Here is a 16,300-nt window from a genome sequence, read left to right as displayed (position 1 = left end):
ACGGGGCTGAGAACCCAGGTCACTCATTTCAGAGGATGTAGAGTCACTGCATTCTCTTGGCTTGTGGGAGATGTGACTCGAAATACATTTGTGCAGATGAGGGAATTGAATTTATTTTCACTTTCTGGATAAAATATTGTAGTTCTGCAGCAGGTGAGTAGGAATGGATTGTATTTATTGACAATAGSCCTTTGGCATGCTTTGTTTTGGCTTTCCACGCTCAGGACCTGTTTTGTAATGAGTATGTGATTTGCTGGAAAAAGTTGTGTATCTTTCACTTTGCAGTAGTGATGAAGTTGGTAGTTGCTTTCTCTGTTTTTGATAAATTCTCRTATTTCTGTTGCCTACAGTGGGAGATTGTTTTGAGACCAAGGGCATGCCACAGGTTAGTAGATTAAAATTTGTTTCTGACTTACCTGAGTCAGGACAGTGTGATGTGTCTGCGCCTTTTGTGTCTGTGTTATGTTGATATTTTGATATGTAGGCAGAATGTCTGGACATCTTAAATCTGAGGTTATAGTAGAGCAGTTGGAGGGCATATTATTCTGAGAATCCCTGAGCTATACTGCTAATAGAGTAGCTGGTGCTTGAACTAGGGTGGTACAGCGTGTTGCTGCATTTTGATTTGAGGGAGCACCACAAAAACACCTTACTAGCCATACATTTGGATTTTGAATTACAGAGCCTGTGGACTCATCAGGAGCCTACCTCTTGGAGGCAAAAATGCYGCAAATTGGATGTTTGGCAGTAACTTGCTATGTTACGGGACAGCATGTTGCATGGTGCCTGAAAGAACTCAGCTTTGTTTTGCCATGACCRACAGATTAGTTCCTTGCTTTTGTTGAGCTTGTGCTGGGAGGGGGAACRCTGCCTTGTACAGGTAGAGTTGACAGGTTGGAGGGACTCAATGGTGTCTTGTTTGCACTGGCTGGATGTACTGTCAGTGAATTCCTGCCCTGATCTAGAGGCAAGGGTTGCAACCTCTAAGCCTGGAAAGATATCCTTAYTGAATTACTGCTTCATCTGCTTTCCTCATTCCCATTTCCTCACATCATTAAATGCACCGTGAGATTTACAGACAGCTTTGAGAATTGAAAGGAAAAAACTCAGGCTGCTTCTTCACTGACCAGCCCTTAGATTTCTCGCATCACTGAAAGGAAAAGGAAGAGTTCTGGTGTCTCTTTATCAAGTGGGTAGTCAGATTCTCTGCAGCTTTCCTGTTTCTTTACCATTTAAAAAAATCAATTTGTTTTTGGTATTGTTCTCAGAAGTGCTATTTAAAACAGAGTTGAGGACTGCATTTTTTCGTATTTTTAWTTTTTTTGTCACGGCATTGGTCTAACATATATTTGTTTTGTCTACTTGGACTCCCAAGTTCTCTTTTGAATCAATGCTGTTCAGTACTTAAGTCTTGCATCTTTTTTCCTTGATATGTGGGCTTGGGTTCACCTATATAGATATGCATTTCGTTTGCATATTAGAAAATTTGCTTTCTGTCCTTAGGATCTTTTATATCACTTACTGTTCACTGATTGACTATGTGGCTATGTACTGATCCTTAAAAAYTATTTCTTTTTTGATTCCCCATTCTGGAAATGTGCTCAAATGAGAGTGAAGAATTACTGTTTGTGCCACACCGTATATGTATTAATACAGCATAATTTCAAAAATGTGTGATGTCTGGATCTACTGGTTTGTTGATAGAGTAGTAGAAGTCGGAGGTTTTTCAATAGCATGTGAATTTACAACTATAAAAGGGCAGTATGTTAAAAATGAGATGAAAATCTTAGACTATGTTACTGATAGTGTTGCAGACATAGTGAAAGGGAGGACAAAAGCAGAGTACTTTCATTTGAATTTCTTATAGCRTACCTTTTTAGGGTTTTGAATTAGTAGAGTATCCCCTTGTAGAGCTTTAACTTTCATCATAAGAAATATTTTGTATTTATAATATGCTGCTATAATAGTTGATCTGAAAAAGTGACAGATGTTGGGGTATTTTAATTTAAATTCAAGATACAACAATTCCCTGCTGTGAACCAAACATCCGTTCTTGTATACTGAACCTCAAAAATAATGCATTTCACATGCCTCACTGACTATCTGCAAGAAGTAGGTGAGAAAGGGGACTAAAAATGACAATCACAAATGTTTTCAAGTGGAAGCTGAAATTTGTACCAATTGACATAAAAATGCTTTTAGCAAAGGATTTTTTTTTTTATTTAAGAAGATGCAAAATCAACAAAGAGCACCTGTGTTTCCACAACTGTTATGAGTAGTAAAATGTAGTAATGGAGAATCCACAATTTTGTAATGGAAATCAGAACAGAAAATCAGCTTTAGGAAAACAAGTGTAAGGATGGGGCTTAGGAGGGGGCAGCAGGTTTAGCTCAGTTGGTTAGAGTTAGCCRAGCTAGTGGATAACTGCTGTCAGAAATGAAGGCAGGACTTGCTTCCCAGATCTCATGTTTTACAGCATGCATTTTATTTGTGCTTGTCTGATTCTGCTGTGAACTGATTTAGGGACTTAAACTGGCAGAAGACTAGCTCTAGGAGAGCGAGGAAAGCTATTGAATTTTCTACCAGTTCAGGTGTTTGATTTCTGAGAATATTTTTCTACTAGTGTCTTCTAGAATTTTCTTTAATTCTGTGCTAGTTGAAAATACAACAGTGTGAGTGATTATCACCACTATTTTCATATTTTGAAATCCAAAGAAAAATGCCTTGATCTTTATATGCTTTCCCTTTTTTTTCGGCAAAATAGATGAATTAAAGACTATCAAATTTTTAAACTGTTGTTGAATATTATGTAATATTTTTGAATTTAAAGATAGGAAACAGTTAGCTTGTTACTATGCAAATATAACAAATTTTGGAGCACTCTTCCATTTTTAACAAAGCACATCTGACATCTTTCAGGGATTTTTTTTTTCTTATTTTGGCAAAAACTGATCCTGTGAGAAAATTAGTATCTCATTTTTGCTTGTATTAGAAACCTTGAAGCTTCTTCAACATGTTGATTTTGAACTCTGTAGTGTAGGCAGTTGCTGGGTTTCTGAGTGTTTTTTTTGTTTTGGTTTGTTCTATAGCTGTGTGTGTAGGGGGTTGCTAAATAAACATTAGACTTGTTGGTAGGACTGAGGTGTTCTCTAAACTTTACTCATTTGAGCAGGCTTTTTGAAGTTTGTGAAATAACCTTTGTGGGTTAGGATCCAGACTCCTATTTTTCTGCAAATGGATTCAGTTATGAGTGAACATTTTTCCTAGTTTGCCTTACTTTTATTTCATCATTGATATGATTGCAGAAATAAAGGCTTTTTCARTATGTATCGGTTTATAACATAGATATGTTTATTGAGAGAGGTTGCCTTGCTCACTGACTCATGAGGGCTAGCCAAATAGCAATATCCATTAAAGATGTCTGTAGTTGAAAAGTTGAGATGAATGTATATTCCCTCAATAAATATACATTCCTTGAAGTTACAGAATTCTGCATGAGCTTTCTTTACAAGTTACCACAGAAGCTGTTAATACAGTTGCTTTTGCTATTTTAGAAAGTGCTAGAACAAGACAAGAAAATGAAATGCTAAGAATTAGATGTAGCAGTGGAGGTTTTCAAGACCTAACTGGGCAGAACCCTAAMCTGCCTGGTGTGATTTCAGTTTTGACCTTGCTTTGGCCATGGAGAGGGGGTAGACAAGATGACCTCCTGYGGTCCCTTCCAGCTTGAATTACGCTATGATTCTGTGACATTAACACACYGGAATTGAGTCTATTTTGCGATACAGWCATTTCCAGTATAGCTCAGCATATTTTTAGCTCTTATGTAGGAGCTGCAGATTTGGTAAGAACAAATAGCTTTCTGTAGAAATTTTTCTTAGTTTCTAGAATGCTACTTATAATTTGTTTTTGAAGTATGATGTACAATATGTGTGTGCATCTGAAGGTATGCAATATATTAAAACCCTGATTTTTGTCAAATATGGCCTATACATAGGAACAGTCAGTAAAATGCTGTAACCTTTGTGGCAATATAATGGTTCTGCAAGGTTCTGCAAACCTGTTGCTTCTGCCAAGGTCAGGGCTCTGACTTTGTTTAGACTCAGCCTTTTCAYCTGAATGTTTGTAAGAAAAACACATTCTACTTTTTTCACGTTACCATCAGTTTGCAAGTAGTGTGTTTGACAAGTTTTGTGCAGGTCCATGTGACAGTTCTTACATAAATTGCTTGATGGGTTTATATAATTGCCGGTAACTTTCATATAATCATTTTGGATGAATGAAGGAAAACAGTTGTTTCTTATGTTGGCATTAATATTTGGGCTTGGCAAGTTTAAAAAAATCAAAAACCTGTTTATCTAAAGACAGCAGCTGGGCAAGCTCTTTGCTCCCAGCATGACTCGACCATGGGGATGGAAGRGGAAAGGACTGCTTCTGGAGTTAATGCAGCTTGTTACTTCTCTACTGAGTTTTCCAGTTAGGGCTGAATGTGTGCTGAAGCTCTGATGACAGAGTTCTCATAACATGCCATTAAATATCCTTCAGTTTGCTATTTTTAATCCGTATGAGTTGGGCTAAATTTCAGCTGGTGACTTTGGAGCTTGGAAAATTTTATATCTAACACACAAAATACTAAAATACGCAGTTTCCTAAATAAATACTTACCTGAGGGGCTTTACTGAGTTTCTAAGTCTAGTTTTARTTCTAGAGACTAGAGCTTTTAAGAATTTTTTCCTATGTATATACTMCATTAGCAATTTTTCATTGCACGATTATAAACTTTTTATGAGTCAATAGTTTTCAGTATTTTGGCACTGTGAGCCTAAGGGAGAGATTTAAGTCATAACAGAAGCTGTTCCAATCCAGTGAAGTGGAAGACTTGTTCAAAATACAGCAATGGGTTGTGGAAATACTAGTAATCATCTGTGAAAAAGATGAAGTGGGACTTGTAGCTTTCTGACTACTGATTGTGTTACAATTTTCCTAAGCCCAAAGAATATTTYATTAGAAGCGCTTATTCTGTTTAAGCAGTAGTGAAAAAAGAGGTGCTTGAGTTTGATTTTTTTTTTAAACAGTTATAACGATTTGCATCTCATAGATTGTATAAACACAAACTTTGAAGCAAAATAATTCTTATAGATGGGTTTTTTACATTTTTAGTGTTATTTTTGATTAGACTGAATGAGCCTATTGAAAACATTTCAGTGTGAATACACTAACAGCTCACAACTTCTTGCAGATGTTGCTAGGTAGTGTTATGAATTTTTTTTGTCTATGAAAGAAACTATGATTTGGACTATCATGAAGAAGTAATTTTTGAGTGAAGTTTAAAAACATCTTTCATTTACTTTTCTAAAATCTGGTTAAGATTATGAAATAATAGTTTGGGGGATTGTATTCTACTCTTACTCCATGCCGACTTTATTTTTGTGTTGCTTAAATTAGCTTCTCTCATTTTTCTAATTCTTTCCTTTTCCTATGTACAGAAATTTTTCATTAATATTCCTAGGTAGACAGAACAATGTGTTGGCATGCTTCATGAAATTTTTCCAAATATTGGAGTATATATGTAATTTACTGACAGAAATGTCTACCTTGATAATTCTTAATTAACTGTTAGTATTTTTATTTTATAAAGCTGAATTCTTATTTGTCTGTATCATTATGGAGTGCATTTCATATTCTGTAACTGAATTTCAGCATTTGCGTCTTCATACAGAAATGGAATTCCCGAGTTTAATTTATGTTTAAATACTGGAACGCTTCCCAGACAATCTTCTGTATTATTTCTTGTAGGCAGGGACTTCTTGACTGTAAATGCCTACAGACTTGAATCAGTATTGCTAAAATTGTTCCAGTACTTTATTTTATAAAATAATAGCTTTAATCTAAAGAATATGTTTACAAATGTACTTCTGCTTAGGTCTGYCATCATCCTGAATGTATGTTTTGTTTTTCTTTACTGTATTATACAATTCATATCTTTAGCCCATTACATTTTCACTGCAATAAATGAGATAATGTATACTTTTGCCCATTTTAGRTTTAATTTTAATCAATCTCTAATTGCTTACCAGACAGTAAGGAGGGACATAGGTGTATGGGATGTAAGTAAGTAAATATGGAAAATCAGAGTAACTTTTGTTGAAGACAGTTATACTGTCTATAACTATCATAAGCCTATCAGTCATTGAGACAGAGGAAATTAAGCTGCTGAGGATTCTGCTGTACGTTTCTGGATTTAAGAAAAGAAATGTAATGAGCACAGAATGAAATCATTTTGAGACTGTGTTGTATTCATATTGTGCTAAGGTAATTTCTGGTGCAGTCTCATTACTCCTGTATGGTTACATCTGCAACMACTTTGAGCCATAAAATTAAAAGCAAATATTTCTTTACAAGAGCAATTGAATTCATCATTGAATACCATTGTTCACATTTCTGCCAATGTGAAATTGGTTCCTCGCCCAGAGGAACCACTCAGGAAATACCAGCCAATCTACCTTACAGTCACTCATGCAGACCACTGTATACAGACTTTTTTTTTGGTGAAACACTTTAAAGTGTGAAGATTGTGAACCTCTTTTACTTAATTATTTATAATTTTCTTGACCCTGTGACTTACAAGTTCTATTCGTGAGAACCTTACTCTGAAAAATGCAGCTCAGATTGGGGTGATATAAAGAGGAGAAACTGTCTCTACCCAGACACCTTACAATTTTAAATATAAATGAGGATAATATATATATCCCTTCATGATATAGCTGGTAGTCTAGGTTCAACCCATAGAGACAGTAGTTGGCCACAACCTTGCCGCCGTTTTGGAGGAGGAGGAGGGAAGCGAGATGCAAGTTTGTTCATGAGAGCTGGTTTTGGCTCCTGCTGTTGTGGAGGAAGAGGAACAAACGTGGGGAGCAGCAGTGGTTATCGCTGTCCCTACGTGGGCCCTGCCTGTGGGCAACGTGCTGCGGTGGCTGAGTATTTATTGGGGGTTCTGTATGGATGGATAAGCTGTTGGTATGTCTAGGGCATAGTGGGTAAGTGTCCTTAATTAAAGAAGAGAAAGAACTAAGGAAATTTTTATGTTTTTTGAGGGGTGTAACATTGAAAACACAGCAGTATAGTATTACAATAACAAGTAACAAGGGGAAAAAGTACTCAATATAACCATAAAGGGTTTCTAAAGATATGAAAAGTGTACAAAATCTGGTACACGAGAAATGTTTAGCTATACTGTAATAGATTAAAAAAAAAAAAACAACTCAGATTGATGTTGACTACATATAACCTGTAAAGAGATGTTCTCAGGAAGATAACTAGGAGACATATTATTAGATTTTTTTTTCTTTCTTATGTATTCTGTAATATTTATTAGCTACATCAAGAGGAGGGACAGCACAGCTTCCTAAAGAAGGGTAAACTGAAGGTGTTGTTTCTGCAGCGACTGGGAGGAATGTGGAAAATTGTAGGTACCAAGAGAGACTAAATGTTTAAACCTTTCTTATGGAGTTGATAGAACTGCATGGGCAGAGAGCTACAGGCACCTCCTGTAGTTTCCTAAAGGTAATAAATGCCGTTTTAGAAAGTCCCAACGGAAGCACTTGCTTTTAATCCACCTTCCTTTTCTTTTTTAAAAGGGCTGAGTTCAGCAGCGCTTGATGGGTGTTGGCGTGCGTGTGTACTTAGTGCAGTAGGAGCGACTGCACTCGCAGCGAAGAGAGGTTGAGTAACTGAAGCAGGGTGTAATAGGGCACGGTTGTCCTTTCTCCACTGTGTACTTCAGCCTCGGTTTTATCCAAAACGTTTTGAGGCCCGGGGAAGTGGAGATGCGGCCCCGGGGGGAAATTGCCTGTTCAGAATGATGTTTATTTCACTCTGACACTTCCGTTCCTGAAACGTGTGTATCCACATGTTTCTGTCTGTAAGAAAATAGCTAAACAGACTGTTATAACTTCCTAAACCTGTGTGCAAAATCTGTATATAAAAGAGTGTACTGAAATATCCTTCTGTTGCTATAAGGCCTATAGATTGGGGTTATGTATATTTCCCATTTTGCTCTCCCTCCCAAGGAAGGCAGATTCATAGATTCTGGTAAGGAACGAAAACATGTTACTTGCCARAAAAGCCCAAACTGTGCAAGGTCCTGTGCAGGTCTGATGGGAGTTTGGATCTTTTGAGTGTTGTTTGGGGACTTAAATTGGCCTAGTTTTTGGACAGGACACGATATTTACATTTTTTTTGGCTCATCTGATGGATAAAACAGTCTGAAGGTTTTCTGATTTTCTTTTTTTCTTCCCCTCCCTCCCCAAACTGGGCTTTTGTGTATTGTCCCTGATCTAAAAATCAGAGAGAATCAGGAAAATGTTGCAGAAAACTTCAGTGAAAYGTGCAAATAGTGATGCATATAATACTGTCTGAAAGCGAGGAACAGCAGATGAGTACTGTGCCTGCTATGATACCATGGTTCATTATAGCACTGAACAATAATGTGTAGATATAACTCAAAATTATTTAAAGGCATCATTTTTTTTTCCCCTTAGCTGAGTCATACTGTTTTAAAGGTTACATTTGAGTTGGCTTTTAGAATTTGTATAAGCTTGTATCATTTGTTATTTGGGGGAAGGTATTTTTTCGTTATACATAGGACAGATGTCTGCTCTGCACTGATTAAGACGTGTCTCCTTTTCAGTACGGTGTGRTGACAATGGCAGTAGTATATAGTCGACCTCAATAGGCAGATAAGAGGAAAGTTGTATAGAAAACGTTATGTTTATWTAAGTGTTTCTAAACTTTTTACTTTAGGTAGTAGCTGTCTCATATGAGACAGTAGAACCAAATTATTTTCTGAAGCCTCAACTGACCAGAAAAATAATTTATGTATTTGATAAGCCATGATTTTAGTTGTGAAAATGCGTCTTYTAAGTTGTTTTGAAAGACAGATATTTAAATGTGTTTAGTTGCAGACCTGTTTTATAGTRTGGCAGTGCATTATGTGAAATCTTTGAAACACTTTATTAGAAATGTAAGCAGGTCTGCATTTACAGTATAATCATTTCAAAAGTAAATCTCAGATGGTGCTTGGAACACCTGGCTGCACATCTCCCATTAACACTCCTGAGAATTTGTAGTTTGTTTCTTAAAGTTCAAGTTGATTGTTTAACCACTAAGAAATGCGGTTTCCTTGAGATGCACTGTATAACATAGCAAATGATAAAATGTGAAAAGAATTCAGTCCAGTATTATTTCATGTTTAGGTGAAAACATTTGAATCCATATTGGCTCACTAGAAGCYGATTGAAGAAGCTAATATTCCTGATCTGTTTATGCCAAAAGAAGTAAACGCAACAGACAGATTCAAAGGAAGTAAGTATCCATAGTGCCATAATTGCATAAAATGATTCTGATCCTTCAGAAAATTTTTGGAATTTCTTAGAAACAAGAAGAAAATACAATGTAGGTGTGTCTATGTAGCACTAATCTTGCTTTGATATGTGAATCATATCACTTGCAAGTTATTTTAGGGTCTGAATTCTACGAGGCTTGCTGGATCATAGCAAATCATTCTATCTGTAGGAGGGGGAAAAAAACAACAAACAAGTTGATTCTTTAGATAAATAATTTTTTTTATTGTTGTCTTGTGGAAACTAGCTCTGGATCAGTCTGCAATAATAGAGTTCTGACTTCATCTCCTTCAGTTATACAACCACTTGTCTACAACCATTTTAGTGTATTTATCTAATGTATAGAAAGAAAAGAATTTACCTAAAAAGAAAACAAAATTACACAGAACTTGCGAGAATGCACAGATTTTTTCCTCTGTTGTCAGCTGTTTTGGTAATATGTGATGGATTTCTATAATTGTAGTAGGTTTTAAAACATTTTTTCTGCTGTTTAATTTTACCGTTCCTTCGTGCTGTTCCTGATCAGGACTCTCAAACTGTGGTGAGAAGCTAATTTCATGAATATTGGGGGATTATTTTCTGAGGGAATTATTATTCTAATTCTGATTTTCCTACTTGTATGATATGCTAGGCAGTCATTTTGAGACAATTTTGGGAGAATATAATCTGCCACAATCAAGTTTAAAAATGCCGTACTCTTCAACAGGCATAAAAGCCGTGAGCCTGTTCTTCCCCTATCATTAATTCTTGATTTTTGTGGGCTTTTGCCTTTCAGAGGCATCAGTGTTACTTTTGGTCATTTTTAATAMATTTTTCAAAACTGAGGAGCAGTAGAGTTCCACTATCCATGAACTATTACYTCCTGGTTAGACTTGCTGGGTCAGTCGTCTTTTTATGAGTTGCTTGCATGTAAACATAGTATGTGGTGTTTGCAATAGAGATTTCTTTGGTGTTTAATAGAGGTTTTTCTGTTAAATGATTGGATGTTAAAGGAGTGTCGAAAACCAAACAGTTTGTACCTATCTAGCCAAGCAAAACCGTAACTGTGAAACTTTCGATGGAGTAGTTGAGCCTTCTTCGAGACTGATTCCAAAATACCAGTCTAAAACCATCATTGCATTGCTGTATGTCCTTTCTTTTTAGTAATCTTTCTACACATAATGTTGCAACTTTTCATTTACAAGGGTGTTAAATTAGACTTTAAATAATTGCTCTTCACATTTAATTCAGGATTACATTTGGTTTAAACTATTAAAGCTCAAGTCCTCCTTAAACCATGTTTCTGAAGGTGAGCTGAAATGACATTTGGCTTATTAATATATAGTGACTTAAAGGTAGCTTTGCTTTTCAAAATTATGCTGAATGAGGATGGCTCTAAGCTTCTCAGTAATGTAGAAAAACTTGAATTTCACTGCCTTAGTCATGAAGAATGTACTCATTCTTGGGATAGCAAAATTGAATTTTATGGCAGCAGCACACTGATTTGTGRAAGGAAAGATGAAGTGAAGGAGAGAAGAGAGAGCAGAGTTGTCAGCAGAGGTATTTGAGAGTGAGCTCAGTAAGGATCGCTTCATCCTTGATTTCCTTGCTCCAGTTCTTCAGAGCTTTAGGCTTCTGCAGAAATGCTGTTGCTCTCAGTTCTCTGTCCTGGTGTGCACTTCTTCCACAGCAAAGCAGATCCTTCCCTTTCTGAACCAATAGCCATTCCAGCTCAACCCCAAGCTCTGGGAGAGGAGAGCTCTCTGATGCAGAGGACTCAAGCAGAGCTTTCTGTGACCCAGTTCTTGCATACTTGCAGCAAATGCCTATTTTGCTTGACTCTTAAGCTGACTCTGCTGTGAGTTCTCCCTTTGACCTTGCACTTTTTTGAAGAGTTTGGGCTAGTAGCTGAACTCTCAGCAGTCTATTTTATTTTTTTCGTGTGTATTTCATTTGAAAGACTTTCATGAAGGAAACAAATTTGTTGAATTACTTCATATTACCCAAGAGTATGTWCTTGGTTGTAACAGAAATCACTGGGCAGATCACTCTTATGTGATGACTTTTGGCAGTAATTGTGTTGTCTTTTTTCCTAAACTGTTCGACAAACACCAGTTCTTATCACCTGTATCATTGCAACCCTTGGACAGAGATACTGCTGTTAAATTCATAGTTCTGCTCCATGCATTGCTCGTTATCTTTGCCGTTTGCTTTGGGCTTCCACAAGAGGAGGGCAACCGCTGCAGTGTGCATTCAGTTTTGCTGAGTAGGCTGATCTCTGTTAGGTACTCCTAATAATAAGGAGTGGTTCAGGAAGATGGTAGTGCCTAATCTAAAATTTTGATTGCAGGGCTATTGATCCAGGTTTATTTGTCTTTCTGGGGTTGTCTGAGTGACTGTTTAAATACTGGGCTAAATGCTGTTGAGTTGTAATGGCTGAATGTCCATTTAAATGTCACAGGTAGAAGATGATGATGATGATGATAATGAGTCACGAGAGGAAGAAGAGAAGGAAGACCTGAAAAGCTATTCAAGAAGAAAGATTGTTTCCAATTGGAGCCGCTATGAGGATGCAGAAAAAGAGGGACAGAATGAAAATGCAGAGTCGCAGAGAGGAACAGACTTCAGTGTTTTGCTTAGCTCAGCAGGTAAGTGTTTTGTACTCATATACATTTTTTTGTTTTGCATTTGAAATTTACTGTAGCTCTGGCTTTTCTTGATATTGAAATAGGACCCTAGAATACTGTTTCTATCTGGAAGAATAACTATGCTACTGACTATTTGGGAGTGTTCAACATCTTCATGGGAGCAACCAAGTCCCATGTATGTTGCACCAAGCCATGGTATAGTCAGGATAGGAGATGACTGCTGCCATTGTAGCCTGCTTATAAAACTGTGTGTGAGTCTGTTTCCACTTACTTTGAGCCTATTCTTGCTGATAATGAATTTCTTACTGACCTTGGAGTCATTGGATTGTTTATAGAAAACAAAAAAGATTGTTAATACAACTAAGCATAGCAAAGCAGTTGAACAGCTGCTTGCTGTTTGTTTTGACAATGATTTGTAGTCAGCACTGTACAGCTCTTGCGTGTGAATAGCGAGTTTTGCTCTCGATAACAAAAATCAGTTGTTTTTTCATCTTTAAAGGGCATACTAGAAGAAGCAGTAGGARGGGCAGGCTTTTTTTTTTTTTTTTAGCTGCACGTGAATAGGACATTGTGTAAAAAGTGTTGCCTAAAATTATTTTACCAAGTGTTGGTGTATGCTGTTGTGTTAGACTATTCTATTTGTACAGCCTGCAAGCTCTGAGTGGTTGCACTTGTCTAGATGCATCATTTTCTTTTTTTTTTCTTTTTTTATCTCATATTCTGGTTTAAAGTGAGATTTTTGAAATCCTTTATTATGCGTACACATTTATGTCTTGAAGAAAATGATTGTGATATGAATGTGTTAATGGGAATGTGAAGGCAAAACAGTAGAAACGGTTATGTAGGGGAAGATACAGTGAACATTCCTGTATGCTTTTGAACAGGAGCCATAATTGCTCCTGTAGTAATAATTATTACTGACCCTCTTTGTTTTTTTTACTATACTCTGAATTAGAATGGTCTTAAAGTTAATATTTCAGATGAATGTTGTATTTTGGTCTGGTACAAACTGTATGAGTTCTTGGCAATGAAATCTGTCAGTCTTTGTTTGCATCGTTGTACTTGCATACAGATAATATCTGGAAAGGGAGCAGATCATTAAATGTGTTTGATAAACTCCATGGAAAACTCATTTTAAAACACTGAACCTTCATTTTTAGGATTAGAAACGTAGTTCTCTCTTGCTAGCTAATACAAGCTGTTGACTTTGTAGATAATGTTGTGTAGATACTAGTGGATGAACAAAATCATGTTTGACTGAAGTAGAAGGAAAATGTGTAACACTTTGAAATGAACACTAGCAAAAAAGAGCATGAACTTATGTTGTGGTAAGACTTTTTGTGATTAACTCTGTGTCATTCACAGTATGCCTGGATTGTTAGTCTGGCTATGAAAAATGAAAAAAGTAGATCTGTAAATCATGTTAAATAACATTTTTTCTTTGCTATAACCAGATGAACACTTAAATCTCTTCCAGAATCAGAAGTGCTGTTGCAAAAGTACCAGGGTTGCTTTAAAAGAGAAGTGTTAAAGAATTCGGTGGTCTCAGGCTGGGTTAAACACCTACCACACACAGTGCTGTACTGGAGTTGGATTGGAGCTGGCTTTTGGAATTACTTGCCTGATACAGGGTGTGTGTGTGTACATAAAAGTTCAGAATTTAGGTGAGAAAGGGAAGCTTGTATGTCTAGTTGCTGTGGTAGAAAAGTAGCCTTTTTCTTTCCTATTCTGTATAGGAAGTAGATGATTAAACTAGGGTAGAGAGGGAAGCATTACTGAATTTGAGAGTGAAGAAAGCGGTTAATCTAGTTCCCTGCATTTGTAACATCAGTAATTTTAAAATTTGTTATATGAGGAGGAGGGAAAAAAATCACATTTAAAGGACAATATACATGAAAGTACAGTTCAACACGAACACAGAATTCAGATTTCTGGAACAGAGTTGTATTGGTTGTTGTTTTTAACTTGATTAATTCTGTAATATTAGAGCCAGGTCTTCTGTCATTAAAATATGCCTTACCTTGTGACTTACCTTGACTCCAGTTTTTACAAGTCCAGTATACTATGGTTTACTACTTGTCTTTTACAGGTACCAATAAAGTTAACTGTCCCTAGTATCAAAAAGTGGATTATTAAACTATTTTTACTTTATTGAGACACCTGGCATAGCACTTCAAACTTCATTAGCTTGTTGCATAATTAAACGGGTTTGTTCTGAGAATCTTTTGCATTTGTTACTGACAGAAAAATAGGGTAGTATTAGAACTTAAAATAGCTTGTTTCTTCTATGACTCAGTGAAAACTTGGAATGTCAGTGTTCACTGGTTAATTAAAAAGGAACTTGAAAAAAATATCCCTTAGGTTAGAAAGATGGCATTGGTTACTGTCTTTTATATTATATCTCAACCTTTTGTGTTCAATTACTGCAGATAATTATTTCAAGCATGAAATGAGAGCTTGTCTTCTTTAATGCTTAGGTTTAAGAAAATTATTTCAATAGTATTTGTTTTGTACTTTTAATTTTCTTAATTCTCTGTGATTATATATGTTTTTATATATAGACATGTAGTCCATTAATTTAAATACTGCACATCTTCCCTTTTACTCATTTAAAAATTTCTCTTGTATGCAATTTAAAATATTACTCTAGCCTTATGGTAATGTATTTATTTTATAATCAGGAATGTCTTCAGCCTTTCGCTGCTCCTCCTGATATCCTTTTAGATTTATTTTTTTTGTATGTTAATTAAATCATACTGACTGTAAAGCAACATGGTTATAAAGCAAGATTGTCTCTTGTAAAGTTATCTTTTAACACATTCATAGCCACTTGATTATTGATTTTTTTCTTGTGTTGCATGCTCTTGTTCTTGCTGTACATAGTTTCTTTGACTTATGTATAAAAACTGAAAATGGAGTGATTTATTTTTAGTGATCTTTGAGAAGCTTTCATCTTCATTGTATCTGATAATTTTGAATTCTGTTAGCGTGTCACTGTTTTGCATTCTAATGTTGCACGGCATTGAGTCAATGCAATTGCATCAAACCACTAATGGAGTACTAGAGAGGGAATGGAGTTAGAAATTGCTACTTCTCGTGACTGAGGAAGCTTAGAAGAATCTTGCAACTTATTATAATGCACAATGTTGTAGTTAATGCAATTAGGGAATCTAGTGGCAAAAATTATGTAGAACAGTTTTCTATCCAATGTTTGAATGCCATAATATTGAAAGCAGAGTCCTACAAAAAATGTTCTGTTTCAAAATACAGCTCTGATTTATTACCAGAAAAAGTCCCCTTAATTGAATAAGTTGGGGTACAAAAGATAGTTTGGGATCACACAGTGGTAAAGACAGTAAATTAAAGCTAGTAGACAAACTTAAATGGAGAAATCTGTGACTTCCAAGCAATTAAATTTCTAAGCTTGATATTTCTTTAATATTTTTATAAATATGATTCTACATGTAATGTTTTAGTTTGAAACAACAAAAAATAACAAAGAGCACAAATGTTGCGTGATGTTGACATCGGGATTGGAGCTTTTGAATTTAGGACAAGGATATCACTGCTGCTTGAATTAAGGTATTAAGTGAGAGTAGTAATGGATTGTTACGTTGTATTTATACCATTAGTGAATGAAAATGGGAGTTTTTTTGAAAGTGGAAGAGGAGGAGGTTGTAGATGTTTGCAGAGGACAGCAAGTCTTTGGGGGACTTTTATTAAAAATAATTTCTGAAGACATGCTATTTAGGCTTGTGTGGGGTGGTTTTTCTTTCTTTTTTTTGCTTATGCTTCTGACTTGTCCCTACCTCAGGCCAATCTCTGGTGCACCGCTGTCTGGCTTTTCGATCAGATACTTAGACCTGACTAGTTCCAGACTGTTGCCGTCCGTAACTTATCTTCCTGTGTTCAGCCTTTGCCCACCTACTAATTCTTGTTCACTCCTTTTTTTCTTACTGTCTTATTGACTTGCACATTGAGATCACGTAGAGAAGCTTACTGAGGGTGCGTTCTTTGGGACTAGTTGTTAAGCTCTGGCAGATCTTATCACTAAATATTTACATACTCAGATTTCTTGAAGCTTGTTGCTTGGCTGTATCTGGGCAGATTTTTCACAAAATTAGCAAAGTATATATCTCTCAAAGATTTTCAAGCCTAATTTGAAGTTGCTGATTCAAGGCATGAAAGCACTTATAGTTTTCCAAAGAAGAGCTTACAAGGGTCCTTCTAACAAGAACTTTTGTCCCAGGTTATGATAGAAAAATGTTCCAG

At 36.0% G+C, this 16,300-nt stretch overlaps 1 protein-coding gene across 3 annotated transcripts in view; it reads left to right on the top strand.

Moving 5' to 3' along the window:
* Window positions 1–16,300, top strand: part of AVEN (apoptosis and caspase activation inhibitor) — a 100,645-nt gene that overhangs the window by 11,541 nt on the left and 72,804 nt on the right. For all 3 annotated transcript variants that reach the window (XM_085323335.1, XM_085323334.1, XM_085323332.1), the window contains exon 2: window positions 11,842–12,028. In XM_085323335.1, coding sequence (XP_085179461.1) covers window positions 11,842–12,028 — 187 coding nt within the window. The remainder of the gene's footprint in view (window positions 1–11,841; window positions 12,029–16,300) is intronic.

The sequence above is a fragment of the Rhea americana genome, unplaced genomic scaffold (genome assembly GCF_003343005.1).
Source record: "Rhea americana isolate MKP2758 unplaced genomic scaffold, rheAme1 scaffold_84, whole genome shotgun sequence".
NCBI classification, from domain to species: domain Eukaryota; kingdom Metazoa; phylum Chordata; class Aves; order Rheiformes; family Rheidae; genus Rhea; species Rhea americana.
Note: the sequence above shows the minus strand (reverse complement) of the source record. Positions and strands in the feature narration are given on the sequence as shown.